Genomic DNA, 27,920 nt, shown 5'->3' on the forward strand with positions numbered 1-27,920 from the left:
ATTGGAGATAGGAGTCTCATGGATCTCTTGCCTAGGCTGGCTCTGAGCCATGATCCTCAATCTCCCGAGTAGCTAAAATTACAGGCGTGAGGCACCGATACTGGGGTTCATGTGTAATTTTATTTGGGGTTGTAGTTCAATGCTACTTTATTATGTCCTCAGAGTTCTTCAGTTTGGGCCATAGGATCTCCTTTATCCTTTCCTTTCCTTTTCTGTCTGTCCTGGGCCTTGAACTCGGGGCCTGAGCACTGACTGTCCTTGGGCTTTCTCAAGGTGAGAGCTCTGCCACTGCAGCCACAGCACCATTTCCGACTTTTTTCTATATATGTGGTACGGAGGAATCAAACCTGGATTTTTGTGGATGCTAGGCAAACACTCTACCACTAGACCAAACTTCTGACCTTCTCTTTTATCTGTTTCTTATACCTGTTTATACAGTATTGTCTCTATTCCCTCCTTCCCTCCCTCCTTTCCTTCCCCTCCCCCCCCCCCCAATCGTGGAGCTTGTACTCAGGGCTTGAGCACTGTCCTTGGGCTTTCTCAAGACCAGAGCTCTACCACTTGAGCCACAGCACCACTTCTGATTTTTTTTTTTTTTTTTTTTTTTTGCCAGTCCTGGGTTTGAGCTCCAGGGCCTGAGCACTGTCCTTGAACTTTCTCAAGGCTAGAGCTCTACCACTTGAGTCTCAGCACCACTTCCAGCTTTTTTCTATGTATGTGGTACCAAGAAATCAAACCAGGGTCTTCGTGCATGCTAGGCAAGCACTCTACCTCTAGGCCACACTCCCACTCCCCCCCACCCTTTTTTTTTTTTTTTTTTAAGTGTATCCTTACTTTCTGGTAGTCTTGGGTTCTCTAGGCTCATCTCCTGCCTTCCCCCACTTTTTTCCTTTTCCTTTTTGGAGATGGAGACCATTCTCTGTTCTGCTGCTTTGATCTCCGGAGTAGCTGAGATTATGGGTATATTCTACCATGCCTGGTTTAAGTCTCATCTTGTATATTTCCTTTCCCAGTCCTAGATTATACCATTTCATCAAGGTACCCTGGTTTGTTTGTTTGTTTCTTTCTTTCTTGGCCAGTCCTTCAGCTTGAACTCAGGGCCTGAGCACTGTCCTTGGGCATTCCTCAAGGCTAGAGCTCTACCACTTGAGCCACAGCACCACTTTCCACTTTTTCTATGCATGTGGTACCGAGGGATCAAACTAGGGTCTTAAAGCATATTAGGCAGGCTCTCTACCATTAGGCCACACCCAAAGCCCTGGTTTCTTTTTTATGGTCCTGGGGCTTTTTTAGGGCCTGAGCTCTGTTCCTTGAGCTTTTGTGCTCAATAGTGGCATTCTGCTCGAACCACAGCTCAATTTTTGGCATTTTAGGGGTTAATTGGACATGAATCTCATTGACTTTTCTGCCCCTGCTAGCTTTGAAACATGACCCTCAGATCTCAACTTTCTAGGAAGCTAGGGTTACAGGTATGAACTACTGGTGCCTGGCTACCCTGTTTCTTTTTTTTTTTTTTTTTTGCCAGTCCTGGGCTTGAGCTCAGGGCCTGAGCACTGTCCTTGGACTTTCTCAAGGCTAGAGCTCTACCACTTGAGCCTCAGCACCACTTCCGGCTTTTTTCTATATATGTGGTACCGAGGAATCGAACCTGGGTCTTCATGCATGCTAGGCAAGCACTTTAACCACTAGGCCAAACTCCCGGCCCCTACCCTGTTTCTTTTAGTTGAAGAATGGTATCAGATATCAAGATGTAGGTGCACTGTACCTGGCCAGATGATGCTCAGAGCTTTAATGTCTGTCTGTCTGTCTGTCTGTCTGTCTTTCTTTCTTTCTTTCTTTCTTTCTTTCTTTCTTTCTTTCTTTCTTTCTTTCTTTCTTTTTTTGCCAGTCCCGGGACTTGAACTCAGGGCTTTAACACTGTCCTTGGGCTTTCTCAAGCTTAGAGCTCTATCACTTGAGCCACTTCTGGCTTTTTCTATGTTTGTGGTACCAAAGAGTCAGACCTGGGTCTCTGCATTCTAGGCAAGCACTCTTAACAGTAGCCCTAACTCCCAGCCCACATTGTTCTTTATATTTGTGAATGTTTGTGTTGAAAAGATACTTGGTAATTACCTTGCTGAGTTAACCCACTACCTCTAATTTGAATACTTTTGAGTCATTAAATATTACCAAATCCAGTATATATTTTAACTTTTGCTTCCTCTGCATTCTGACTGTGCAGTGACAGAAGTATTTGCATAGGATATGGAAAATTGAAAGAAATGAATAGAGTCCAGAGGTTACTTCTGATTTTTTTATGAGAAGAACTGATTGTACAAAGTGCATTGCATTAAATTAATAAACATATTCCTTTTATTAAAACAGATCTGCAGTGGACGAGTGAACCAGAAAGATGCCCTTCTTAAAACTGAAGCCATGAAATGGTGATTGTTTTAGTCATTTTTAACCCAGGGGAAAGTTTTTACTCCCTTCTCTCTTTTCCTTCCTCTCTATTCCCTCCCTCCCTCCCTCCCTCCCTCCCTCCCTCCCTCCCTCTTTCCTTTCCTCCCTCCCTCGCTCCCTCCCTCCCTCTTTCCTTCTTTCCCTTCCTTCCTTCCCTCCCTCCCTTCCTCTTTCCTTCTATTTTACCTCCCTCCCTCCCTCCCTTCCTCATATTCTCTCTCCCTCTCCCCCTCTCCCCCGTCTCTCTTCCCCTCTCTCCCTCTTCCCCTCTCTCCCTCTTCCCTTCTCTCCCTCTTCCCCTCTCCCTCCCTCTCTTTCTCTCTCTTTCTGGTCTGGGACTCAAACTTAGTATCTGATGCTTTTGCTTATTGGCTAGCACTCTACCACCTGAGCCATACATACCTACAACCCTCCGTGTGTGTGTGTGTGTGTGTGTGTGTGTGTGTGTATGTGTTTGTGTGTCTTGGTCCTGGGGCTTAAACTTAAGGCCTAGACACTAACCCCTGAGCTTTTTTGCTTAATGCTGGTGTTACACACTTGAGCCACAACTCTACTTCTGCCTTTTTGTTGGTTAATTAGAGATAAGAATTTCACAGACTTTCTTCTTGCTTGGGCTGGCTTCGAACCATGAATCTCAGATTTCAGCCTTATTGGCAACAGCTACCAGGGCCTGGCCAGGTTATATCTTATTTTTTTTTTGGTGGGTTTCATTTTTTTTTTTTAAATATGCTTTATTTATTTATTTTTGCCAGTCCTGGGCTTAAGCTCAGGGCCTGAGCACTGTCCTTGGATTTTCTCAAGGCTAGAGCTCTACCACTTGAGCCTCAGCACCACTTCTGGCTTTTTTCTATATGTGGTACCAAGGAATCGAACCCGGGTCTTTGTGCATGCTAGACAAGCACTTTAACCACTAGGCCAAACTCCCGGCCCCTCTTTTTTTTTTTTAACAAACTAAGTAAATAACAAAATGTGATGTAACACAAAAATGATTTGCAAAAATACTACCGTAAGTTTATATTCTCTTGAGATATAGATCTGTGTAATTCAGTGGTATGGGGGATTGAACCCTGTTTAGTTGCGTTGTGCCTACTAAACAGGCACTCACCCACTAAATTTCATCTCTAGGCCTTCCATAGAAGGTATTCTTTCTTAGAGATAGTGATTTTCCAATTTGTTTGGATTTTTGCAATGCTGGACATTTAACCCAAAGGCTCACAACATGCCAAATAAGCTCATCATCTGACTTTTTAGTGGTTAATTGAGGATAAGAATCTCATGGAACAGACTGGTGTGGTGGCTCAGGCCTGTAATCCTAGCTACTCAGGAGGCTGAGATCTGATGATCACAGTTCAAAGCCAGCCCGGGCACTAAAGAATTTGAGATTCTTATCTCCAGTTAACCACTAGAGAGGCTCAAGGGGTAGGGTGGTAGCCTTGAGCTGAAGAGTTCAGGGACAACGGCCTAGGCCAAGTTCAAGACCCATGACACACAAAAAAAGAGAGAGAGAGAGAATCTCATGGACTTTCCTGCCTCAACTCTCAGCCTTTTAAGTAGCTAGGATTACAGGTGTAAACTACTGGTGCCTGACTTTTGAACATTCTTTTATGAAAACTATGGTGATAGTAGATGATAGAACTTTGTGTATAATTGGCTTTTTTTTTTCTTGTATATTTTACTTTGGAAAAATAAAGTTATCTATGCTATGTCAGTTCCCTCACACACACCCTCCCACTCACTCCCTGCAATTTACTGTTCAGTAAAATTCAATAGTCTAGGGAACATTTTGATAAAGCTTTTCCATCAGATATTTAGGAATTAAGATTTGGGTTATATTTACTTCAAAGTTCTTTTATGAAGCTGTGCTTCTTTACTCATTCAGCAAAGTTTACTTTGTGCTTCGACTATTCTGACTATTCTGTGTTGAGAAATAATTGTTGTTTTTGTCTTTGTTTTTTTAGTAACTGTATTGGGGATTGATCTTTGGGCCTATCTGTGCTGGATCTCCCAATAAGCTACATCCCTGGTCCCAGGGAACAGTATTATTTTCACTTGTGCCTTAATGGGAAAAAGGGGGAAGGCAGGTATACAGCTACAGTTCCGTAACTTACTATTCAGGCAAGAGTTTGGCGCTGAGTGAGTGAAAGGAAGAAATAAGATGTGGTTTTTGGCTGAGATCTGAGGATCAAAGTTCAAAGCCAACCAGGGCACTAAAGATTGTGAGACTCTTAACTACTAGAAAACTGGAATTGTCACTGTAGCTCAAGGTGTAGGGTGGTAGCCTTGAGCTGAAGAGCTCAAGGACAGTGCCCAGGCCCAGAGTTCAAACCCCATATCTAATTTAAAAAAAGAAGAAGAAGAAGAGCAACCATAACAACAAAAAATTCACTTAAGAAACAGGCAGAAAACAAATGCAGATAACCATTGTACCTTTAGAATTGATCCAAGTACAGAAACCATCTTATTTCCAAGTATAGAAACCACTTTTTTTTTTTTTAAGAGATGGGCTAGCAGAGTGCTTGCCTAGCATGCATGAAGATTCAAGTTCTAATCCTTGATACCACAAATATAGAAAAATCCAGAAGTAGTGCTATGGTTCAAGTTGTAGAGCTCTAGCCTTGAGAAAACCCAAGGACAGGGCTCAGACTTCTAGCTCTGGGATTGGCATGGGGGGGGGGGGAATCTGCAAAGTATAGAATAATTCTGGTTATAATAAATGTTACATGTGATAGTAATTTCAAACAGATGGCAAAATATAGAACACATTAAAAAAGAAACTAAAGCCATCCCTTAAAAGTTCAGCTGGGCATGGTATTTCACGCCTGTAATCCCAGTTACTCAGGAGTCTGAGATCTGAGTATCGCAGTTGAAAGCCTGCCAGGGCTTTGGACAAGAGACTGTTTAAGTCCAATTAATCACTAGAAAATGAGAAATGGGACTGTGGCTCGGGTAGGGCAGTAGCCTTGAGCCGAATAGCTCAGGGACAGTGCCCAGGCCGAGTTCAAGCCCCATGATCCACTAAATAAAATGGCCAGCCCACAAATAAATGGAACTGTAATGCACAAAGTTTGTGCATTACAAGTGTATGCATTACAAGCAGGGTGTGGTGGGTCATGCCTATAATCCTAGCTACTCAGGAGGCTGAGATCTGAGAATCAAGGTTCAAAGCCAGCACGGGCACAAAAGAACCTGAGACTCTTATCTCTAGTTAACCTCTAGAATAGAAGTAGGGCTTGGCTCAAGGGTAGGGCGGTAGTCTAGAGCTGAACAGCTCAGGGACAATGCTCAGGTGGAGTTCAAATCCCATGACCCACCAAAAAAAAAAAAAAAAAAAAAGAACGAACTAGGATGTGGGATGTATGATTCTCATAAGAAAGTTTTAGAACATATTATTTCTGTTGATGAATAGGGCTATTTCTTGCCATTTATATTTAGTAATAATGCATCCTTGGCTGTGCAAGGGTGAGGAGAGTGGACATGAAACTGTCCTTTCTGATGACTACTTTGTAAGTTACTAGGTGCTTTTATTTACTGTCAGCCATTGCCAGAAATGGTAAAAAAAAATGTACTGCGGAGTATTGGGGAAATGTTTTATTTTTTTCGTTTCATTAAAGGAAATCTTGATTGGGTAATGTCAGTTTGGTAGCCATTAAAAAGAAACTGACTCAACTCTAGCTGACATCTGTTGTTAAATTTGGAACGCTTTATGGAACCAGCTCTGAATTTGCATGTGAGAATAGCTCACAGTTTGCTAATAGCAACATTAGTTATGCCAAATTACTCTATTCCTAGACTTTGTTGTTGTTGTTCAAACAACTAAGGAATATCCAGCTAAGTGCCTGCTAGTATATGAGTATAGTCAAAACATACATTTAAATATAAAATGGTTTTTACTCTTTTGTCCCAAAAGATAATTCTGTAAGTGGCAAAGAACATTAATTTAAGAAGTAGTAACTTGAGGTCCAGGAGTTTGGCCTAGTGATAGAGTGCTTGCCTTAGTATGCACGAAGACCTAGGTTTGATTCTTTGGTACCACATACATAGAAAAAGCTGGAAATAGTGCTGTGGCTAAAGTGGTAGAGCTCTAGCCCAAGGTCAGTGGTCAGGCCCTGAGTTTAAGCCCCAGGACTGGCAAAAAAAGAAAAAAAATAGAAATTTGAAAATCTTTATTTCTTAATTTCTTGTTGCATTCTCAATGGATATGATGGATATGCAACTAAGGCTGAGGTCAGTGCTAGCCCCTGATAACTTCCTGCCACAGTGATTGCAGGCACCATCAAGATGATGTTGTCGTCTCCTCCTCCTCCTCCTCCTCCTCCTTTTTCTCCTTTTCCTTCTCCTTCTTCTTGGTAGAACTGTTAACACTTGAGTTATACCTCTAGTCCCTTTTGCATTGGTTATTTTCGAAGTAGGGTGTTGTTTTATGCCCTGTCTGGCTAGGCTGTGATGGTTCTAATCTACTTGTGCTCCCTGTGTTGGGATGACAAGTATGTGCCACAGCCCCCAACCATTTTGTCATCAACCTCCTCCCTCCACTCTCCGCCCCCCCTCCCACTCCCTCTGCCTCTCAGGTAGGATAACAAGTATACTCCTTTGCATTCAGCCATTAATCTAGATGGAGTCTTGGGTTGGCCTCAAACTGCGTTCTTCTGATCTTCATCTCCCAAGTAGCTGGAATTACAGGCTTGATCCACAGTACCCAACTTTAAAAACATTTTTTAGCCTGTATTCTATAAAGGAATTTCATCATGGCAATTCACACATGCAGATATAGTTGAGGCAGATTAGCCCCATCTATTGCTTTTTTCCTTGTCTCTCTTACTCTCTTATTCAATTGCTTTCAGTGAGTTTCCTTATTCAAGGAAGATTTCTTTTAAATAGTTTTAGAAAACCACTGATTGAATTAATGTACTACATATGAAATGTTTTGTAGGGCTTCTGTTTGGCATGAAAACAAAACTCAGAGCTTCAAAATGCCCCTATATCCTTAGGGACTGTGATGATGATTTCATTACCTATTCATGGAAGTGAAAATGAAGCGCTGTGTAAATTGGTACAGAGCATGTCATTACCAAGAAATTGTATCTGAGCCCACTCCTGTGTGTTCCTGACATCTTTGTCCAGGGCCAAGCTTGCAAACATGCCCTTGGGAACAAGGCCTGGTGTTTTCGTGGATAGTGAGACTGGTTTTACAACAGTGCAGGCGCCTTTGCGCTTGCTAATTGTACTTTTAGAAGATTTGAAAAGGGAGTAAGTTGTTTTATTGAATCAAAGGAATTTAGTCTGCTTGGGGAAAATAGTAATATAAATGATCTTCTATAGTCTGCAGTATGAGTGCATATGTGTGTGTGTGTGTGTGTGTGTGTTGCACACACTTGCATGCATGAGCACACACATCAGCTGGATATACCAGTCTTGGGGATTGTACTCAGAGTAGGTACTGGCCTCTTTTTTGGGGGGCGGGGGAGTCAGTCGGTCATGGGGCTTGAACTCTGGGCCTGGGCTCTTCAGCTCAAGGCTAGTGCTCTACAACTTTAAACCACAGCTCCCTTTCTTGTTTTCTAGTGGTTAATTGGAAATCAGAGTCAGATTTTTGTGCTTATGTTGGCGTTGAACTACCATACTCAGATCTCAGCCTCCTGAGTAGCTACGATTACAGGCATGAGCCACTGACACCTGGCTTGCCCTTTTTTGCGTATAGCTAGCACTCTACCATTGGAGTTAGTTGGAGGTAAGAGTCTCATGGACTTTCTTACCCCAGCTGGCTTTGAATGTGATCTTCAGATTTCAGCCTCCTGAGTAACTAGGATTATAGGTGTGAGCCACAAGCACCTGTATCCTCTTCTTCTTTCTTTCTCCTTTTCCTTCTCCTCCTCCTCCTCCTCCTTATTTTTTGCTGCTGCCAGTTCTGGGCCTGGGCATTGTCCTTGAGCTTTCTCAAGACTGGTGCTCTACCACTTGAGCCAAGCACCAATTCCAGCTTTTTCTGTGTGTGTGGTACCCAGGAATTGAAACCAGGACTTCATGCATGCTGGACAAATACTATCACTAGGCCATACTCACAGCCCTCCTGCCTCAGCCTAAGTTCTGAGATGATAGGTGTGAGCTGTCATACCAGTTTAGGATTCCGGGTTTTTTTTTTTTTTTAATTAATTAATTAATTAATTTTGTTGGTCATGGTCTTGAACTCTGTGCCAGGGCACTGTCCCTGAGCTCTTCAGCTCAAGGCTAGCGTTCTACCAACATGAGCCACAGCCCCACTTCTGGTTTTTCTATATATGTGGTACTGAGGAATTGAACCCAGGTCTTCATGCATGCTAAGCAAGCACTCTACCACTAGGCCAAACTCTTAACCCCTCCTGTTGTTGTTATTATTATTATTATTATTTTTTTGCCAGTCCTGGGCTTGAGCTCAGGGCCTGAGCACTGTCCTTGGACTTTCTCAAGGCTAGAGCTCTACCACTTGAGCCTCAGCACCACTTCTGGCTTTTTTTCTATGTATGCGGTACGGAGGAATGGAACCCGGGTCTTCATGCATGCTAGGCAAGCACTTTAACCACTAGGCCAAACTCCCGGCCCCTCCTGTTATTTTTTTTTAACTCCAGAGTTAAGTTTCCTAACCAAGTTTGAAGTCTTGTATCATTGTTACTGGCCCAAGGAGGCTACCTTATTTCATTTGCCATCTGTCAGTTAGACCTTACAGTTATAAGAATGATGGAAGAGGAATTTTTCTGTTTTAAAGTCATACAGAGCCGGTGCAGTGGCTCATGCCTGTAATCCTAACTACTCAGGAGGCTGAGATCTGAGGATCAAGGTTCAAAAAGCCAGTCCAGGCATAAAAGGATCTGAGACTCTTACCTCCATTTAACCTCTAGAAAATGGGAAGTGGGGTTTGGCTCAAGGGTAGGGCCGTAGTCTTGAGCTGAAGAGCTCAGGGGCAATGCCCAGGCTGAGTTTAAGCCCTATAACCCACACACACAAAAAAAAGTTATATCAGAATCTTGGATATCATTTTAGATTTGTTTTGTTGTTGATTTTTGTGTTTTGTTTTTGTTTTTTGGTGGGTTCATTGAAGCTTGAACTCAGGGCCTGGATGCTGGCCTTGAGCTCTTTTTGCTCAAGGCTAGTATTCTACCACTTTGATCCACAGTGTCATTTCTGATTTTCTGATGATTAATTGGAGATAAGAGTAACAGACTTTCCTGCCTGGCCTGACTTAGAACCAAAATCCTCAGATCTCAGTGTACTGAGTTGCTAGGGTTAGAGGTATAAGCCACCAGTGCCTGACTTCATTCTAATTTTTAGTTGAGAGAAGAAAATGTATAATTAAAAACTTTTGTCAACAGGTAGGTGTGCTTGATTGCTACCTAGGAAATGAAGATGGCTCCTAACTAGTGTAGGGAAGTTCTGGAATGATTTCCTACCAAGTGTGGAAAGGGATTTTTTTTTTTATTTGTTTGCAGAGTCATTTCTGAGTTTGTGACAGTCATATGCTAGTGTTGTTTTTTTTTACCTGTAGCTGTGGAGTGGGATGTCATGGCCAGCTCCTCAGACAGTGAAGATGACAGTTTCATGGCTGTGGACCAAGAAGAAACTGTGCTGGAAGGAACAATGGAGCAAGATGAGGACCCCCAGCCTGTACTGGAGGTTGAACAGGCTAGGCATAATAGGTCTATGTCTGAGCTGCCAGAAGAGGTTTTGGAGTACATCTTGTCCTTCCTCTCACCATATCAGGAACACAAAACTGCTGCTCTTGTCTGTAAACAGTGGTATCGACTTATCAAAGGTACTGTGAAAATAGAAGTTCTTACAATTTATTGAGTGATTTATTTTTAAACTCCCTATTTCCTTTCTTTGCCTTTAAACGCGTTGTGATTTTGGAAGTTAGTAGGAAATGCACTGTGTGTGTGTGTGTGTGTGTGTGTGTGTGTGTGTGTGTGTGTGTGTGTGGTGTGTGTGTGTGTGTGTGTGTCTGTGTGTCTGTCATAGGGCTTGAACTCGGCCTGAGCACTGTCCCTGAGCTCTTCAGCGTAAGGTTATTGCTCTACCTCTGGGCCTGGGCATTGTCCCTGATCTCTTCAGCTCAAGGCTAGCGCCCTACCCTTGAGCCAAGTCCCACTTCATGATTTTCTAGAGGTTAATTGGAGATTAATTCTAGAGGCTAATTGGAGGATTATAGGCATGAGCCACTACACCCAGCTGGTAACACACTTTTCTTCTCTTCTTACTTTATTATTTACTATTCATTTATTAAGGGCCAGTCCTGTATCTTGAATTCAGGGACTAGGCACTGTCTTTGTGCTTTTTGCTCAAGGCTAGCTCTCTACCACTTAAGCCATAACTCCACTTTCAGCTTTTGTTGGTTAATTGGGGCTAAGAGTTTCATGGGCTTTCCTGCCTAGGCTAGCTTTTTTCGGGGGAACTTGAACTCTGGGCCTGAGTGTTGTCCCTGAGCTCTTCAGTTCACTTGAGCCATGGGGCCACTTCCGGTTTTCTGGTGGTTAATTGGAGATAAGAATCTCATGGACTTTATAGCTTTGAACCTTGATCCTCAGATCTTAGCCTCCTGAGTAGTTATGATTATAGGTGTGAGCCACTGTGTCCGGTGGATCTTCGAATTTTTAAAGTTCTATAATTCTGATTTGAAAATATGTAATCCTGAAATTTTTGAATTCCATGACTCAACAAAAATGAAAGAAAATAGCTACATGCTGGTGGCTCACACCTATAATTCTAGTTTCTTAGGAGCCTGAGATCTGAGGATCGTGATTCAAAGCCAGCCCATACACAAAAAGTCTGTGATACTCTTATCTCCATTAATCACCAGAAAGCTGGAAATGGCACTGTGGCTCAAATGGTAGAGCACTAGCATTGAGCTGAAGAGCTCAGGGACAGTACCCAGGCTCAGAGTTCAAGCCCCATGACTGACCTCCCCACACCAAAAGAAAAATAATAAATTGGATTTTCTCAAAAAACTTATACAGAAGGCTGAGAATGCATGCATGAAGTCCTGTGTTCTCAGTACAATATGCACAGAAAAAACTGGAAGTGGTGCTGTGGCTCAAATGGTAGAGTGCTTGCCTTGAGCACAGGGACAGTACCCAGGCCTAGAGTTCAAGCCTCAGAACTGGCAAAAACAAACAAATAAATATAAAGTAGTTAAGAGACTGTTTATATAATTTCATCTGCAAGCTACATGTCCAGGCTAAGGCATTTGTTCCTTTTGTCTTTAGGTGTAGCACACCAGTGTTACCATGGCTTCATGAAGGCTATCCAGGAAGGAAACATTCAGTGGGAAAGCCGAACCTACCCTTATCCTGGGACCCCCATCACTCAACGGTTCTCACATAGTAAGTGTCTGCTGTAAGAGCAGATAGATCTCTGCTGTGCCAGGTTTCTAGAGACTGTTTTGGATGCATTAATTTTGTCCTGCTTTTTAATGCAAGAAATATAAAATGCGAATTTATATTAAGTTTATAATCAGAATTAGGAAAAAGTGAGCCTTTTGTCTTTTTGTAAGGGCTGGAGATGTAAATCAGTGACAAAAATGAATAATTGATACTTTGTGAATAATTTTATATTCATCTTTTTCTGCATCCCAAAGAGTTCTATGTGTTTTAAACATGCAACATCATGTGAGGGGAAATAGGACCAAGGGTGAGGGTATTCATGAGACCTCAGGAGTAGCCAGGGCATGGCACTAAATCTTTTTTTTTTTTTTAATTGCCAGTCCTGGGCTTGAGCTCAGAGCCTGAGCACTGTCCTTGGACTTTCTCAAGACTAGAGCTCTACCACTTGAGCCTCAATATCACTTTTGGCTTTTTTTTTTTTTTTTTTTCTATGTGGTACTGAGGAATTGAACCTGGGTCTTTGGGCATGCTAGGCAAGCATTCTACCACTAGAGTGCTACCACTAACTCCTGGCCCTAAAACAAGTTTTAATAATAAAATTATAGAGAAAACATTCTGAGCCAGGTGCTAGTGTCTCATGCCTGTAATCCTAGATACTCAGGAGGCTGAGATCTGAGGATCTCAGTTCAAAGCTACCTTGGGCACTAAAGACCCCTGATACTTATCTCCAATTAATCACTAGAAAATGGGAAGTGGGGTTGTGACTCAAGGGGTAGGGTAGCCTTGAGCTGAAGAGCTCAGGGACAGCACACAGGCCCAGAGTTCAATCCCCATGAACCACCAAAAAAAAAAAAAAAAAAAAAGAAAAGAAAAAGGAAACATTCTAATAAATATATGTAATTCAGATCTTTTAATCTACAATTAACTTATTTATTTAGGGCAGTAGTGTGGTTTGAACTTAGACCTTACACTTGCTAAGTAGACATTGTCTCTTAAGTCATGCCTCTCACTCTTTAAGTCTTTATTTTTATTTTTATTTATTTATTTATTTGCCAGTCCTGGGCGTGAGCTCAGTGCCTGAGCACTGTCCTTGTACTTTCTCAAGGCTAGAGCTCTACCATTTGAGCCTTAGCACCACATCTGGCTTTTTTCTATGTATGTGGTACCGAGGAATCGAACCCTGGTCTTTGTGCATGCTAGGCATGCACTCTACCACTAGGCCAAACTCTGCACCCTAAGTCTTTATTTTAATTAATTTTTGTAGACACTGTTCTAATCCATTAATAACTCATTTCCTTTCATAGAAGTGAGAAGTATGTGGTCTATGTTAGACCAGTGTGGTAAAAGTGGCTGCTCAGAAATAAAGCTTAATACATTTCTTATTTCAGAGTTTTGAGGTCAGGTATTTGGGAGTGGCTTATTTGGGAATTCTGTCTCAGGGTGTTTTATGAGGCGGCCATCAATCTCTTGGCCAAGGTCATGGTCACCTAAAGACTTAACTAGGAATCAAGAACTGCTTCCAAATTTGTTCAAGGAGCTGTGGACAGGAGATTCCAATTATTTATACACAGACCTCTCCATAGAGTTGTTCAAACATTGCAGCTGTAGCTTCCCATTGAACAAATGATCTGGGGGGGGGGGTGGGGACAGGTAGACAGACACTTAGTTTTTGCAATATAATCTCAGAAGAAAATATATCTTTCTGTTCTCTTAGTCACACTGGATTGACTAGGGATATAAATAAGATTAGGGGCCGGGAGTTTGGCCTAGTGGTAGAGTGCTTGCCTAGCATGCACGAAGACCCGGGTTTGATTCCTCGGCACCACATACATAGAAAGAAAAAAAAGCCAGAAGTGGTGCAGAGGCTCAAGTGGTAGAGCTCTTGCCTTGAGAAAGTCCAAGGACAGTGCTCAGGCCCTGAGCTCAAGCCCAGGACTGCTAAAAAAATAAATAAATAATAAATAAATAAATAAAATTTAAAAAATAAATAACAAGATAAGCATACAGGATCATTTTAGCATCTAGGTACTCCATATGTTTTAGTCTTTCATATTCAGATGTTCAATAAATAATTATAACTCATTGTCTTTGAGTTGGATCTAAATAGGTTGAAGAAACAGGCCAAACTATTGTGTTTTTTAGTTCTCTCAAGGATCTATTTGTACTTGTGGTGATATAAAGTGCCTAAAGCAGTGGATCTTCAAGTGTGATTCCTGGACTTCTGGGGACCAGGGGACTTAAGTGTCATTGAGGTACTCTGCTAGTTCTAAACTGTGAGTGAATGACAGTGAAGGACTCTGTGATTATAAGAACAGTAAATGTCAACAATAGTTAGTCCATAACAAATAAGTATGCAATACAGATTTTCCTAGATAGAAGCCTAGGACAAAAAAGCAGGCAAAGGGGCTGGGGATGTGGTTTTGTGATAGAGTACTTGCCAAGCATTCATGAAACACCTCTGTTTGATTCCTCAGTACCATAGAAACAGAAAAAGCTGGAAGTAGTACTATGGCTCAATTGATAAGAGTACTAGCCTAGGCCGGGAGTTTGGCCTAGTGGTTAAAGTGCTTGCCTAGCCTGCACGAAGACCCCGATTCGATTTCTCGGCACCACATACATAGAAAGAAAAAAAAGCCAGAAGTGGTGCTGAGGCTCAAGTGGTAGAGCTCTAGCCTTGAGAAAGTCCAAGGACAGTGCTCAGGCCCTTAGCTCAAGCCCAGGACTGGCAAAAAAAAAAAAAAAAAAAAAAAAAAAAAGAGTACTAGCCTTGAGCAAAAGAAGCTCAAGGACAGCGCCCAGGTCCTGAGTTGAAGTTTATAAAAAAGCAAGGGTGGGGGGCAGGCAAAACTAGGCACCAGTGGCTCACGCCTGTAATCCTAGCTACTCAAGAGGTTGAGATCTGGGGTTCAAGGTTCAAAGCCAGCCCAGGAACAAAAGAACCAGAGACTCCTATCTCCAATTGACCTCTAGAAAATGGAAGTGGGACTTGGCTCAAGGTCAGGTTGGTATCCTTGAGCTGAAGAGATCAGGGACAGCGCTCAGGCCGAGTTCAAGCCGCATGACCCATAAAAAAAAAAAAAAAAATTACTGAGAAAAAGCTGCAAGTGGTGCTGTGTTTCAAGTGGTAGAGTACTAGCTTTGAGCCACAAAGGCTTAGGTACAGTGCCCAGGCCTTAAGTTCAAGCCCAGGCAAAACAAAACTAGGCAATGTGAAAAGATTTCTTCTAGTTTTTGTGAATTTGCGTGTGGCTAATCGTGTGAGCCTTGAATGAGATATCCTTTTCAGGTTTATTGAGTTCTCAGCATCATACTTTGGAAAGCTTTTAGTGTTCAGGCTTTTATTGCAGTTAAGGAGTTCCACAAACTGCCAGCCCTGCTCCTGCAGGAGCCAGCAGGCCCAGACTGGAGAACCATTCTTGACTGTTCCTGAGTTACATAATAAAACTTTATCAAATATGTTCTGGCTTGTAGAAGTGAAATGCAGGACAGCATATTCTCTTTAAGCTTGGGATAAATGCCTCAGGCCCTTTCCCTGGAGACAAGTAGGCAAACAAAAGAGTATTTAATATCTGAAAGTTAAAAAATTGGGAATGTGCCATTTGCTCTAGTAGCCTATAGGGAATACCCCATGAACCATGGAAATGGAAATTATTGGAAAACATGCATTTGAACTGCTTGTGGTGCAGTAGTGAAGTATTTTGAAGCCAGTACTGAGAGCTCACACCTGTAATCCTATCTACTTAGGAGGCTAAGATCTGAGGAATGTGGTCCAAAGTCCCCAGGCAAGAAAGTCCATGTTACTCTGATGGCCATCACTAAAAGAAAAAACAAACAAACAAACAAAAAACAACTGGAAGAAGAGCTGTGGTTCAAGTGGTAGTATTAGAGCCTTGAGCAAAAAGAAGCTCAAAGATAGCAGCCAGGCCTTGAGTTCAAGTCTTATGACAGGAAAAACAAAAATAAAAGAAAAAAAAAGAAAAGTATTTTGAACTATGAAGAGCTATTTTCTTGATGTGATATAATTAAATCATGAATGTTGATTTGTCTTTGAATATGGGTTGTTAGATAGTAATTTGAGATATATACCTTCTAATAATAACTCATGTCACAATCAAACCCCACTTCAACTGGAATCCACAGTCATAATATTCTTTACATTGTTTTGATATTTGTATTGGTATGTGTGCTGATACTAGAGCTTGAACTTAGGGCTTCAAGCTCTCACTTAGGTTTTTGGTTCATGACTAAAATGACCATTCTTCCAATTTTAGCTTTCTTCAGGTAATTGGAGATGAGAGTCTCATGAATTTGTATGTCTGTGTTAGCTTCAAAGTTCCATCATTAGTTCTTAACATTCTGAGTAGCTGGGATTAGGTGTGCTTATACTGGGACATGAACTCAGGGCCTTTTACTTTTCCTTGGCCTTTTCCCTCGATGCTGTCAACCTACCATTTGAACTTCTACTTCTTTTTTTTTTTTTTTTTTTTTTTTTTGCCAGTCCTGGGCTTGAGCTCAGGGCCTGAGCACTGTCCTTGGACTTTCTCAAGGTTAGAGCTCTACCACTTGAGCCTCAGCACCACTTCCGGCTTTTTTCTATGTATGTGGTACCGAGGAATTGAACCCGGGTCTTCATGCATGCTAGGCAAGCACTTTAACCACTAGGCCAAACTCCCGGCCCCTTGAACTTCTACTTCTTTTTGCTGGTTGGAGATAAGAATCTCAGAGGTTTTTCTGCCTGGGTTGGCTTAGAACCTTAATCCTCAGATCTCAGTCTCCTGAAATTTAAATTCAATTTTATTTCACTTTATCTTTGTTTAGTTGTACTGTGCTTTGAATTCAGAGCCACTTGCTTGCCAGGAAAGAGCTAGCTCTACTTGAGTCATATCTCCAGCCCCCAGCCATAACTTTTTTTTTTTGTTTTTTTTTTGGTTTGTCTTGGGGCTTGAACTCTGGGCCTGTGCACTGTCCCTAAGCTCTTCAGCTCAAACTATTTGAAAACTGGAGGTGCTAAGATTCTTATTTTTTTCTAAAAGTCCCATTGGAACTTCAGTTTTTACACTGAAGTTCAGCATCTAGGTATCTTAAATAAAAATAAGCAATAAGCAATTGAGCAGGATGCTTAAGATAGTTGAGCTGTGTGCATGCTTGTAATCCTAGGTACTCAGGAGGCTGAGATCCAAACTCCCGACCCAAGAATGTGAGAGAAAACCAGAAGTGGTGCTTGGCTCAAGGGGTAGGGCAGTAGCCTTGAGCTGAAGAGCTCAGGGACAATGCCCAGGCCCAGAGTTCAAGTCCCACTACCAACGAGAGAGAGAAAGCGGGGGGGGGGGGGGGGGGAGAGGGAGAGGGAGAGGAGAAAAGAGAGCGCATGCATGCTGAGTACTAATGGCCTATACTTGTAATCTTAGGTACTCAGAGTAGCTCTTAAGAGTATAGAAAAATCTGTGAGACTCACATCTCCAATTATCCACTATTATAAAATGGAAGTAGAGCTGTGTCGCCAAGTAGTAGAGTCCTAGCCTTGAGCAGAAAACTCAGGGACACTGCCCAGGTTCTGAGTTTAAGTTCTTTGACACCCCCTCAAAAAAAGAGAGAATGTAGTTGTGTATAAAACTTGCCATTTCAATCTTAGTCTTACTTGCTTTACATACTTGATGCTGTCCTTTCCTCTTTCAGAAAACTTGGTTTGCTTAAAGTGAAACAGAAAAATGCGGATTGCCCTAATTTAGTATAGGATTAAAATACATGTGGTAAGGGCCTCCTGGGGCCCAGCTGCTGACTTGGTTTTCAATCCAAATAGAGAAGAAGAATGTTTGCTATCTCTTTGAGAAATAAAGGCACTGTGCTCCTTTGCTACAAGGAGGGAGCAGCTGCTAAGATTGTCTATGAGGGACAGAGGGACAAAAATTAGCCTTTGACTCTGTAGTTACGATATTGATTTGTCTAATTAGCCATCATTACTGAGCACCATTTAGGATTTTGGAAGCTATAGAACATTACCGTTTTCTGTTCTCTAAAGATCTGGATTGTCATAGTACAATAACAACTATATTATTATTATAATTATTATTCAGGAGGCTAAAGTCAGAGAAGGATCATGGTTCAAAGCCAGCTCAGGCAGAAAAGTCTGCACAACTCCATCTCCAGTTAACTAGAAAAATGCCAGACCTGAGGTGTAGCTGGTAGAATACCAGCTGAGCAAGCAAAGCAGAGTTTTAGCTCCTGAGTTCAAGCCCTGGATTATCAAAAGGAAGAATATTTTACGCCTAGTACAGTTTAGTTCAAAATTTCCACATTTGTTGGGGTAGCTAGTTCTAAATAAGTCTGAAGGAACCAAGATATCTGGAGTTGAACTCTTTTAGTGGAGATGGAAATGTGGCTCCACTAATTAAGCCTCCAGATATCAGTCTCTTGTGAGGAGCTAGGATTACAGCTGTAAGCTCTGCCTATGTTAATACTAGGACGTGAACTAGGACCTCTCAGCGTTTTTGCTTAGGATTGGTGTTCTATCACTTGAGCCATATGCCATGTCTCCAGTTCTGGCTGGGGCTCTCCTTTCTTCTTTCCTTCCTTCCTCCCTCCCTTCTTCCCCCTCCCCATTTCTGTCCTTCCTTCCTTCCTTCCTTCCTTCCTTCCTTCCTTCCTTCCTTCCTTCCTTTCTTCCTTGCTTTCTTTCTTGCTTTCTTTCTTTTCCAGTCCTGGAGCTTGAACTTAGGCACCGACCCTGAACTTCTTTTGGTCAAAGCTAGCACTCTACTATGTGAACCAAAGCTCCACTTCTGGCTTTTTCTGTTTATGTGGTACTGAGGAATCAAACCCATGGCTTCATGAATGCTAGGTAAGCATTCTACCATTAAGCCACATTCCTAGCCCCGGGACTGTACTTCTTAATAGAAATGGGATATGGACTTAAAAACTCATTTAGAGGGGCCAGGAGTTGGGACTAGTAATAAAGTGCCTGCCTAGCATGCATGAAGACCCAGGTTTGATTCCTTGGTACTACATACGTTTAAAAAAAAAAAAAAAAGCTGAAAGTGGTTCTGTGGCTCAAGTGGTAGAGCCTTATCCTTGAGAAAGTCCAAGGATAGTGCTCAGGCCCTGAGTTCAAGCCCCATGACTAGCACCCCTGCCCCGCCCCCCCAAAAGCCTCATTTAGAAATAGACTGGAAGAGCTGGGCACTGATGGCTCATGCCTATAATCCTAGCTACTCAGGATGCTGAGATCTGAGAATCACGATTTAAAACCAGCCTGGGCAGGAGAGTCTGTGAGACTCTTACCTCCAATTAACCACCAGAAAAACAGAAGTGGTGCTATGGCTCAAGAGGTAGAGTGATAACCTTGAGCTCAAGAGCTCAGGAACAGTGCTCAGGCCCAGAGTTCAAGCCTCAAGACCAAAAATAAAAAGGAAAAAGAAGAAAGAAAGAAAGAAAGAAAGAAAGAAAGAAAGAAAGAAAGAAAGAAAGAAAGAAAGGTGACTTGAAGCTATTTTTTTTTGCCAGTCCTGGGCTTGAGCTCAGGGCCTGAGCACTGTCCTTGGACTTTCTCAAGGCTAGAGCTCTACCATTTGGGCCTCAGCACCACTTCCGGCTTTTTTCTATGTATGTGGTACCGAGGAATCGAACCCGGGTCTTCATGCATGCTAGGCAAGCACTTTAACCACTAGGCCAAACTCCCGGCCCTTGAAGCTATGTTTAAAAGCAACAGTAGGGAGCCAGTAGGTCATGTCTGTAATCCTAGTTACTCAGGAGACTGAGATCTGAGGATCGCAGTTCAAAGCCAGCCCGGGCCCTAAAGTCCATGAGACTCTTTATCTCCAGCTAAGCACCAGAAAACCAGAAGTGGTGCTGTGGCTCATGGGTAGGACAGTAGCCTTGAGCTGAAGAGCTCAGGGACAGCGCCCAGGCCCATAGTTCAAGTCCAGTGATGGGGGGGGGGGGGGACAACAATAGGGGCCTAGTGGTAGTGTTTGCCTAGCATGCATGAAGACCCGGGTTCTATTCTATCTGTATTTTCTCTGTTGATGAAAAGCCTTCAGCTTTAGTATTACATAGTGTCAGCAATCAGGTAATTTGAATTTATTTCCACTGACTGAAACTATTGGATTTAACTGAAGAAACCCTGCTTTAATTGACTTGAGCTTCTAATGTAGAGATTCCTTCTTGGGCCTCACCAGGGCTTGTCCTAAGAGAGAGTACTGCCACCAGATGAGTCAAAAGTAGTAGTATTTCCCTTTTCCTGTACTTGAATAAGTGGTGTCATAGTTCAGAAGATATCTTAAAAATAATTGTGTGTGTGAAACTGAACTGAACCCACAAATAGCTAAGTAATCACTGAAGCCAAGCATTAGTGCAGCACACCCTCAATTGCTTCTCCCTTTCTCCTTCCTATTGTATGAAGTCCTACCTGTTAATTCCAGTAAAAATGGAGAGAACTTTCTCCCCTGGGCACGCATGATGAAGTGGAATGAAAATAAGGCTTTGTTGGAGCCTTTTCCTGAAATCTAAGCCAGTGAATGCGAGTCTGTAGGGAGTTTGGTCATCTTTTCCAATGAGCCTCTCATTAAGTGGCTGGATGGCAGAGCTTAGCACCCAGGCATGTCAGCTAGATTGTGGCTTCTGTCTTTCTGGTTTAAGGGAAATGAATAGTTTGTCTCTTGGCATCTCTTTCTCAGTGATGATATATGTAGTCATCAATTAAGGAAGCATTTTCTTCTCGAAGACTTCATTGGTGTTTGGGTAAATGTTTCTTGCCAGGCACAGTGGCTCAGGCCTGTAATCCTATCTACTCAGGAAGCTGAGATCTGAGGATCTTGATTCAAAGCCTGCCCATGCACTGAAGACCATGAGACTCTTATCACTAGAAAAGGGGAAGAGGGGCTGTGGCTCAAGGGTAGGACAGTAGCCTTGAGCTGAAGAGCTCTGGGACAACACCTAAGCCCAGGGATAAGGCAGTAGCCTTGAGCTGAAGAGCACAGAGACAGTGCCCAGGCCAAGTTCAAGCCCCATGACACACACACATACACACACACAAAATGTTTCTCACTGTGTTGATTGTCCAGTTAGTACCAGCCAGCACGTGTTTGTAGTTGTGGATATGCCTTGTGACGTAATACCTTTCATGCTTTTTCTTTCCATCGCTTTGGAGCATTTTGGGACCATATGAATGAATTCTGGTTGTACTTAAAATTGTTTTCATAGTTTCATTGTGTTTCATGTCAACATTTGAATGTACTTCAGGTTTCATTTTAAAATACAAAAATGTGAGACTTAGAGGAGAAGAATGGAGAATAGAGGACAGCTGCTAGCATAATCTGTCTTGCCTTACAGGGTGATGATAGAGATTTAGATTAATCGTGCAGTTGCACTGGAATTTCACTCATTGAACACCCCTTGATCTGTTGCTGGATTTTGTCTATGTTGCTTAATGACATATTACCAGTTTACTTAGTGTGCTCAGAAATAAAAATTTTTGTAACTTTTCTCTGGGCTTTGTATTAATGAGTAATATGGTATCAATCAATCTGAAGATACGAGGCTGATTATAAAAAAAATTGTTCAGTACCTGACAACAAACACAATGTTTAGAATAGTCAGGTGTTGGTGATTCATGCCTGTAAGCCTGGCTACTTGGAAGGTTGTGGTCTGAGGATTGGTGTTTGAAGCCAGCCCAGGCAGAAACATCCATGAGACTCTTAATCACACAAAAAGCTGCAAGTGGAGCTGTGACTCAAATGACAAGAGTGCTAGCCTTGAGCAAAAGAAGCTCAAGGACAGTGTCTAGGCCCTGAGGTCAGCCCCAGCACTGGCATACACACTAAAATGTGCAGAATATTGTAGCTTTGAGAAACATGGGCTGACTAAAGTATTTCAGAATTAAAGTGCAGTTACATATTTACTGTTTTTTCCTAGGTGCATGCTATTATGATGCAAATCAGTCTATGTATGTGTTTGGAGGCTGTACCCAGAGCAGCTGCAATGCTGCCTTCAATGACCTCTGGAGACTCGACCTAAATAGCAAAGAGTGGATTCGACCTTTGGCTTCAGGTAAGAGGAGAAATGCTCATCTTGCCTTTTTACCAGGTAACTCACATGACATGGAAACTACTTTTGTATTTTTTGCTCTTGGTTTCAAGTGTTGGTTACTGTTGCCCCAGATCCTTTCAAGTCTTTGTAAATGCTATAAATAGTATGCGTGTCTAAATCTTTGTGTTTTTTTGTTTTGTTTTGTTTTTTTGGTCAGTCGGTCCTGGGTCTTGAACTTGGCCTGGGTGCTGTTCCTGAGCTCTTCAGCTCAAGGATATTACTCTACCACTTGAGCCACAGAGCCACTTCTGGTTTTTTGGTTGTTTGGAGATAAGAGTCTCACAGACTTTCCTGTCTGGGCTGGCTTTGAACCTCAGTCCTCAGATCTCAGCATCCTGAGTAGCTAGGATTACAGGTGTGAGCTACCAGCGCCCAGCTTTGTCTAATTTTTTTGCATTAAAGAAAATATGTACTTTACCATTAATATTGCTGATGTGCTAAACCACTGTATTACAATGTGAATTCATCTGTATGGCTTTCTCAAGTTCTACAGGTATGACGTGCTATTTTGGAATGAAGTTGAGGTAACAGCAGAACACAGAGTCGTGAGAACTGTAGTTGACTGACAGTTGCTGTTATCCCAGGGTTAAGGTCGCTGAATATCTTTTGTTCTTGCCAGCTCAGATATTTGAGACATGCCTCTGCTAGTCACTCTTAACAACTCAGAAGTGTGGGAAGATTCCATAGGAGGTACACTCCTGCTCTGTCCCACTGTGTCAGAGTTCTGGCTAAAGAAAACTAGACTCTCTTTTTCTTTATGATTTAACCTTTTAGGAGTAGGTTTTAAGTTAAAGCACAGGGTTTTGTTTTTGTTTTTGCTTTTTTCCCCTCACAAGACAGGACAGTTTGAAACAACACTGTAAAAGTGGAGTAGCTAGTACAAGGGAGGAATTGAGTCCTTTAAAGTTTTAAGTGTTGTGCTCTCCTTGCTGGCAAGCTTTCCCCAAACATTCTGCTTTTGGCCTGTGAAGACTGAAACTCAGTTGTGGGATTAGGGAGAACTGGTTTTCCTTGGAGGCCATTTCTTGTTTGTTTAGGCATTGATTCTGCTTTGATGACTAGGAGCACTGGCCTTTTAGAAATGTCTTCGCTAAGAAAAAAAAAGCCAGAGTGGAGCTGTGATTTTAGTGGTAGAGTAATCATTAGCCTTGAGCAAAAAAGCTCAAGGACAGTGCCCAGGCACTGAGTGCAAGCCCCAGGACCTGCACGCCCTCCCAAAAAAACAAAACAAAACAAAACCCACTAAAAGTATGAAAGAATGTGTTTGTGTATGTGTGTGTGCCTGTATGTGGCCGTGTGTGTGTGTGTGTGTGTGTGTGTGTGTGTGTGTGTGTACATGTGTACATGCGTATGCTAGGATTTGAACAGGGTTGTGTGCTTTCTAGACAAGTACTCTACCATTTGAGCCACACCTCTAGCCCCTTTTTAAGTAGAGGCTTATACTTTTAACTTGGGCTGCCTTGCACTGTGGTCTTCCTACCTGTATCTCCCTAGAAGCTAGAATTACAGTTACAAATCACCATACTTGGCTTATTTATTGAGATGGGAATCTCATTGAATTTTTGCTTGGGGATGGCCTTGAACTATGATCATTCAGATTTTTACCCCAGGGTGGCTTGGATTGAATGAGCCATTGCCCCTGGCCAAAAAATTATAATCTTATAGAAAGTTTGAAGGGTAGTACTATTTTAGAGCCTCAGTATTTTGTACTTTGGGTAGTCTCCCTTTTGGGCACTTTGTCTCTACTACACTTAATGCATGTTGCTTCATATCTGGAGTCAAATGTCATACAATGTGAACATTTTCTCAGCACGAGCATCTGTCTCAGCATTCTGTGGCACCTGTACTACTGCCTTTCTGTCTCATAGCCTCACTGGTAATTGTGCATAGGGTCACAAATAGAGCTCTGGCTTGGGGACTTTTATGGCCTGCCACCAACTACTTTGGTTACTTTTTATTTATTTATTTACTTATTTTGCCAGTCCTGGGCTTGAGCTCAGGGCCTGAGCACTGTCCTTGGACTTTCTCAAGGCTAGAGCTCTACCATTTGAGCCTCAGCACCACTTCCGGCTTTTTTTTTTTTCTATGTATGTGGTACTGGGGAATCGAACCTGGGTCTTCGTGCATGCTAGGCAAGCACTCTACCACTAGGCCAAACTCCTGGCCCTTCAGTTACTTATTCATTTTATTTTTCTATATTTTTGTGTGAGTCCTATAGTTTGAACTTAGGATGTTAGACTTGCTAGATAGGCAGTCAAGCAGATATTGTAGAACTTGAGCCATGCACTCGAACCTTGTAAGTAATTTTCTAACAGATTTTCTCAAAAAGAATCTAGTTTATGTCAAACCCTACTCTACAATTAGAGCCTAGTTCTAGAGGAGGGGAAACTGAGCTTTTCTAAATGTCAGCTCAAAAAAAAAAAAAAACCAAAACATAACAATAGTCTAATAAAGAATCCTGTGAGAGTCTGCTTCAAGCAGTAATCCCGTGGGAAGATTCCCTGAGGGATTGTTTCTGTGTACTGTCATGAATCCTGACCAAAATCACTTCCTAAATGAAACACCAGTGAGTTTTCGAACAAAACTCAGTTGTTTGTGGGTGTTGGTGTGTCTGAGTCACCCGCTCATTTTAGTTCTTGGAACTAGGTGGGTTGGGTGGTAGCATAGAGGAGGGTGCACCTTCTCCTTTGAGACAGTCTTGTAGCAGGTGAGCATGTGCAAGCAGTGGCTCCATTTGAAGCAGCCTTGATTATTTTGGTCACAAAATACTAGCACTGTTTTGTAACAGCCAAGCACTTTTCACCCTCAGCAACTGGGCATGACTTTCTTGTATGGACACTCTGGGGTTTAGAATTTTTCAAATTAGTTTAGTCTTCAAAAGTGTCGCTGTTGGGCTGGGAAGGTGGCTTAGTGGTAGAATGCTTGCCTAGCATGCCTGAAGCCCTGAGTTTGATTCCTCAGTACCACATAAACAGAAAAAGCCAGAAGTTATGCTATAGCTCAAGTGGTAGAGTACTAGTCCTGAGCAAATGAAGCTCAGGAGAAGTACCCAGTCTCTTGAGTTCAAGTCTCAAGACTTCCCTCCTCTAAAAAAAAAAAAGATACGGCTTTTGGACTAGGAATGTGCACCCTGGTAGAGCCCTTGCCTAGCACAAAGAGGGCCTTGGGTTTAGTCTCTAGCACCTCACGGAAGGAAACAAAAAAAAGAGATCCAATGGGAGACATAAGAGGCTGGGGCAGGTAGTAAGGCAGGCAGGCAGTGGGGTTGGGATTGGGGTCTTGGTAGAGAATGTTGTATAGTAGATATCTTTTTTACTTGTGTGTTTGGTTTTATCTGTCAAGGGGCCTGGAGCATCTTAGTTTTGGATGGTACTTTAGCTTAAGCTGCCATAACAAAATATCATAGACTAGGTGACTTAAACAATATATGCTTGTACACACACATGCACACATATGCACCTGTCTCTGAACTTTTTTTGCTCAAGGTTGTTATGCTACCCACTTGAGCCACAGCTCTACTTTCAGATTTTAGTGGTTGATTAAAGACAAGAATCTCATGGACTTTTCTGCCCAGGCTGGCTTTGAACTATATTGATAGATCGCAGTCTTCTGAGTAGCTAGGAGTTATAGCCATGAGCACTTGTCTAAGAAATATATTTCTTTTTTTTTTTTTTTTTTTTTTGCCAGTCCTGGGCTTGAGCTCAGGGCCTGAGCACTTACAGTCAAAGCCCTGTTTCTCTCTCCTCTCTACTCCCTCTACCTCCACCCTCTTTTTTTTTTCTGCCACTGGCTTTGTGCTCTTGCTCTTGCTTAGCTTTCTTGCTCTAGCAGGTACTCTACTACTTGAGTCATACCTCCAGCCTGGTTTGTTATTGTTGTTTTGCTGGTTATTTTATTTTTTATTTTATTTGCCAGTCCTGGGCTTGAGCTCAGGGCCTGAGCATTGTCCTTGTACTTTCTCAAAGCTAGAGCTCTACCACTTGGGCCTCAGCACCACTTCCGTTTTTTTCTATGTATGTGGTACCCTGGAATTGAACCTGGGTCTTTGTGCATGCTAGGCAAGCACTCTACCACTAGGCCAAACTCCCAGCCCTTGATGGTTATTTTTGAGCCAGTTTTTTTTTTTTTTGTCTGGGCTGGCTTAACACTTTGATCATCCTAATCTTGGTCCCCTGAGTAGTTAGGATTACAGCTGTAAGTCACTGGTGCCTGGTTTGGACATTGCTTTTTACGGCAGGTCTGAGTTGGGATCCTACAAGGTCAGGCTCTGATTAGCAGTATGGAGTGTTAGAAGTGCTCCCTCTGGGGTGAAGTGGTGATGGATGATGGAGAGCTACAGTTAGTATTTCTGAAAAATTTCCAGAGATAAGGAGCTTATTGTAAAAGGAAAAACAAGCAAACATTAGAAATTACAAGGGCAATAAATGAGGAATGAAATATATAAGGCAGAGCTGTTTTTTTCTTCTCTTAAAAAGTCATTAAGTAGTTGTACAAAGGAATGAGAGCTACAGACTTTTTACCCCTCCTGAGGCCTAACAGATAAGGAGTGGAGTGGAGTGAGTGAGAAGAGCTTGCGCAAAGACCCTGGGCAACAAGGGCAAATGAGAGAAGCTGAAAACAGACTTTTGTGGATGCAGCATAATGAGCAAGGGGGAGGATGGAACATATTTGTGGGGGAATGAGGCCCAGGGGGAGCTGTAGATAATGGAGAGAGGAAGGGAAAGCATATGCATCATAATATTCAAGGTAATTTTGTGACCGCCACGTGAATTAATGAGTGGGGTTAGGAGAGATTGGAGGAGAATGATCAAGAAAGTAACCTTGACTAAGACACATTCTACTTGTAGGTTGATACTGAGCCACATCACCATTTCCAGCCTTTTCTATGTATGTGGTACCAAGGAATCGAAGCCAGGTCTAGACAAGCACTCTACCAGTAGGCCAAACTCCCAGCCCATACATTTGTCATTTTTAATCTCAGTTGATCTTTCCACCACATTCTTCCTTTAGAATCTTATTTCCCAATGATTCTGTTTTTACTTTCTCCTTCCTTCCTTCCTTCCCTCCTTCCTTCCTTCCTTCCTTCCTTCCTTCCTTCCTTCCTTCCTTCCTTTCTTTCTTTCTATTGATTTGATTTTTTATTACTGGGATAATGTATAGAGGGGTTACAGTTACATTTACCAGGTAATAGGTGCATTACTTCTCATACATTGATACCCCTTCTCGTGTTTTTGTTTTCTTTCCAGTTTATGGTCTTTCATATAGAGTTCTAAGTGATGGCTTATGGATTCAAGCCCTTTGTTTTATTTAGAAGAATGTGCTCAAAGACAGGGATATATAGCCTATTCTACTCTTGGCCCTGCCACTCAGCTACTTGCCTCTGAACTTCACTTCTGTAATCTCTAGGTCTCAATTTCCTTTTCTATAAAAATGAGAAAGAGATAAGGTCACAATTCTCTAGAAAACAGGTCATCATCAGGAAGTTACTTAGGTGGTAGATTCCTTGGTCTCCTAGCAAACTAATCTAAGGCTTGGGAATATGATGTTGGCTCTGCATTTTGAAAGAAAAAATGTCCTAGTGTAGTCTAAATATAGCTAAATTAGGAAATCATGATTGTCTACTTGCTTTCTTGTTATGCCATCTGTGCTTTATCAGTATTAGCACAGTGTACCAGGTGGGCATATGATGTGCTCAAATCGTAACTCTCCTTTATCAGTGTGCTCTCTTAGCAGCCACCTTATTCCTCAGTCAGAGGGGCCTGTGTTCTAGACAGTACATATGGACTTTGAGAGGGCTGTAAAAGTGAGTGTTGGCTCTTCATATTTATACCATCTAATCTTCCTCATTAGGATCGTACTAAAGCTATCCTGTTTACAGATGAGGAAACTGATACTCAAAACTGCCTAGTGAGTCACAAAATCACATGGCCATTAAAATAGAGCAAGGACTGAAACCCAAGATTTTGTCTCTGAAGTTTTTCTTTCTCCCAATTTATGCTGTGAATAGTTTTAGTCTTTCTATGACTATTTTCCTTTTTAGGAGGGGAG

General features: G+C 42.2%; 1 protein-coding gene across 1 annotated transcript in view; it reads left to right on the forward strand.

The window, feature by feature from the left end:
• Positions 1-27,920, forward strand: part of Fbxo42 (F-box protein 42) — a 57,846-nt gene that overhangs the window by 9,891 nt on the left and 20,035 nt on the right. Inside the window, exons 2-5 of the mRNA XM_090335741.1 lie at positions 2,365-2,423; positions 9,959-10,225; positions 11,673-11,789; positions 21,699-21,833. Coding sequence (XP_090191867.1) covers positions 9,976-10,225; positions 11,673-11,789; positions 21,699-21,833 — 502 coding nt within the window. The 5' untranslated portion in view covers positions 2,365-2,423; positions 9,959-9,975. The remainder of the gene's footprint in view (positions 1-2,364; positions 2,424-9,958; positions 10,226-11,672; positions 11,790-21,698; positions 21,834-27,920) is intronic.

This window comes from Megascapheus bottae, chromosome 6, assembly GCF_031878675.1.
Source record: "Megascapheus bottae isolate mThoBot1 chromosome 6, mThoBot2.hap1, whole genome shotgun sequence".
In the NCBI taxonomy this organism is placed as follows: Eukaryota; Metazoa; Chordata; class Mammalia; order Rodentia; family Geomyidae; genus Megascapheus; species Megascapheus bottae.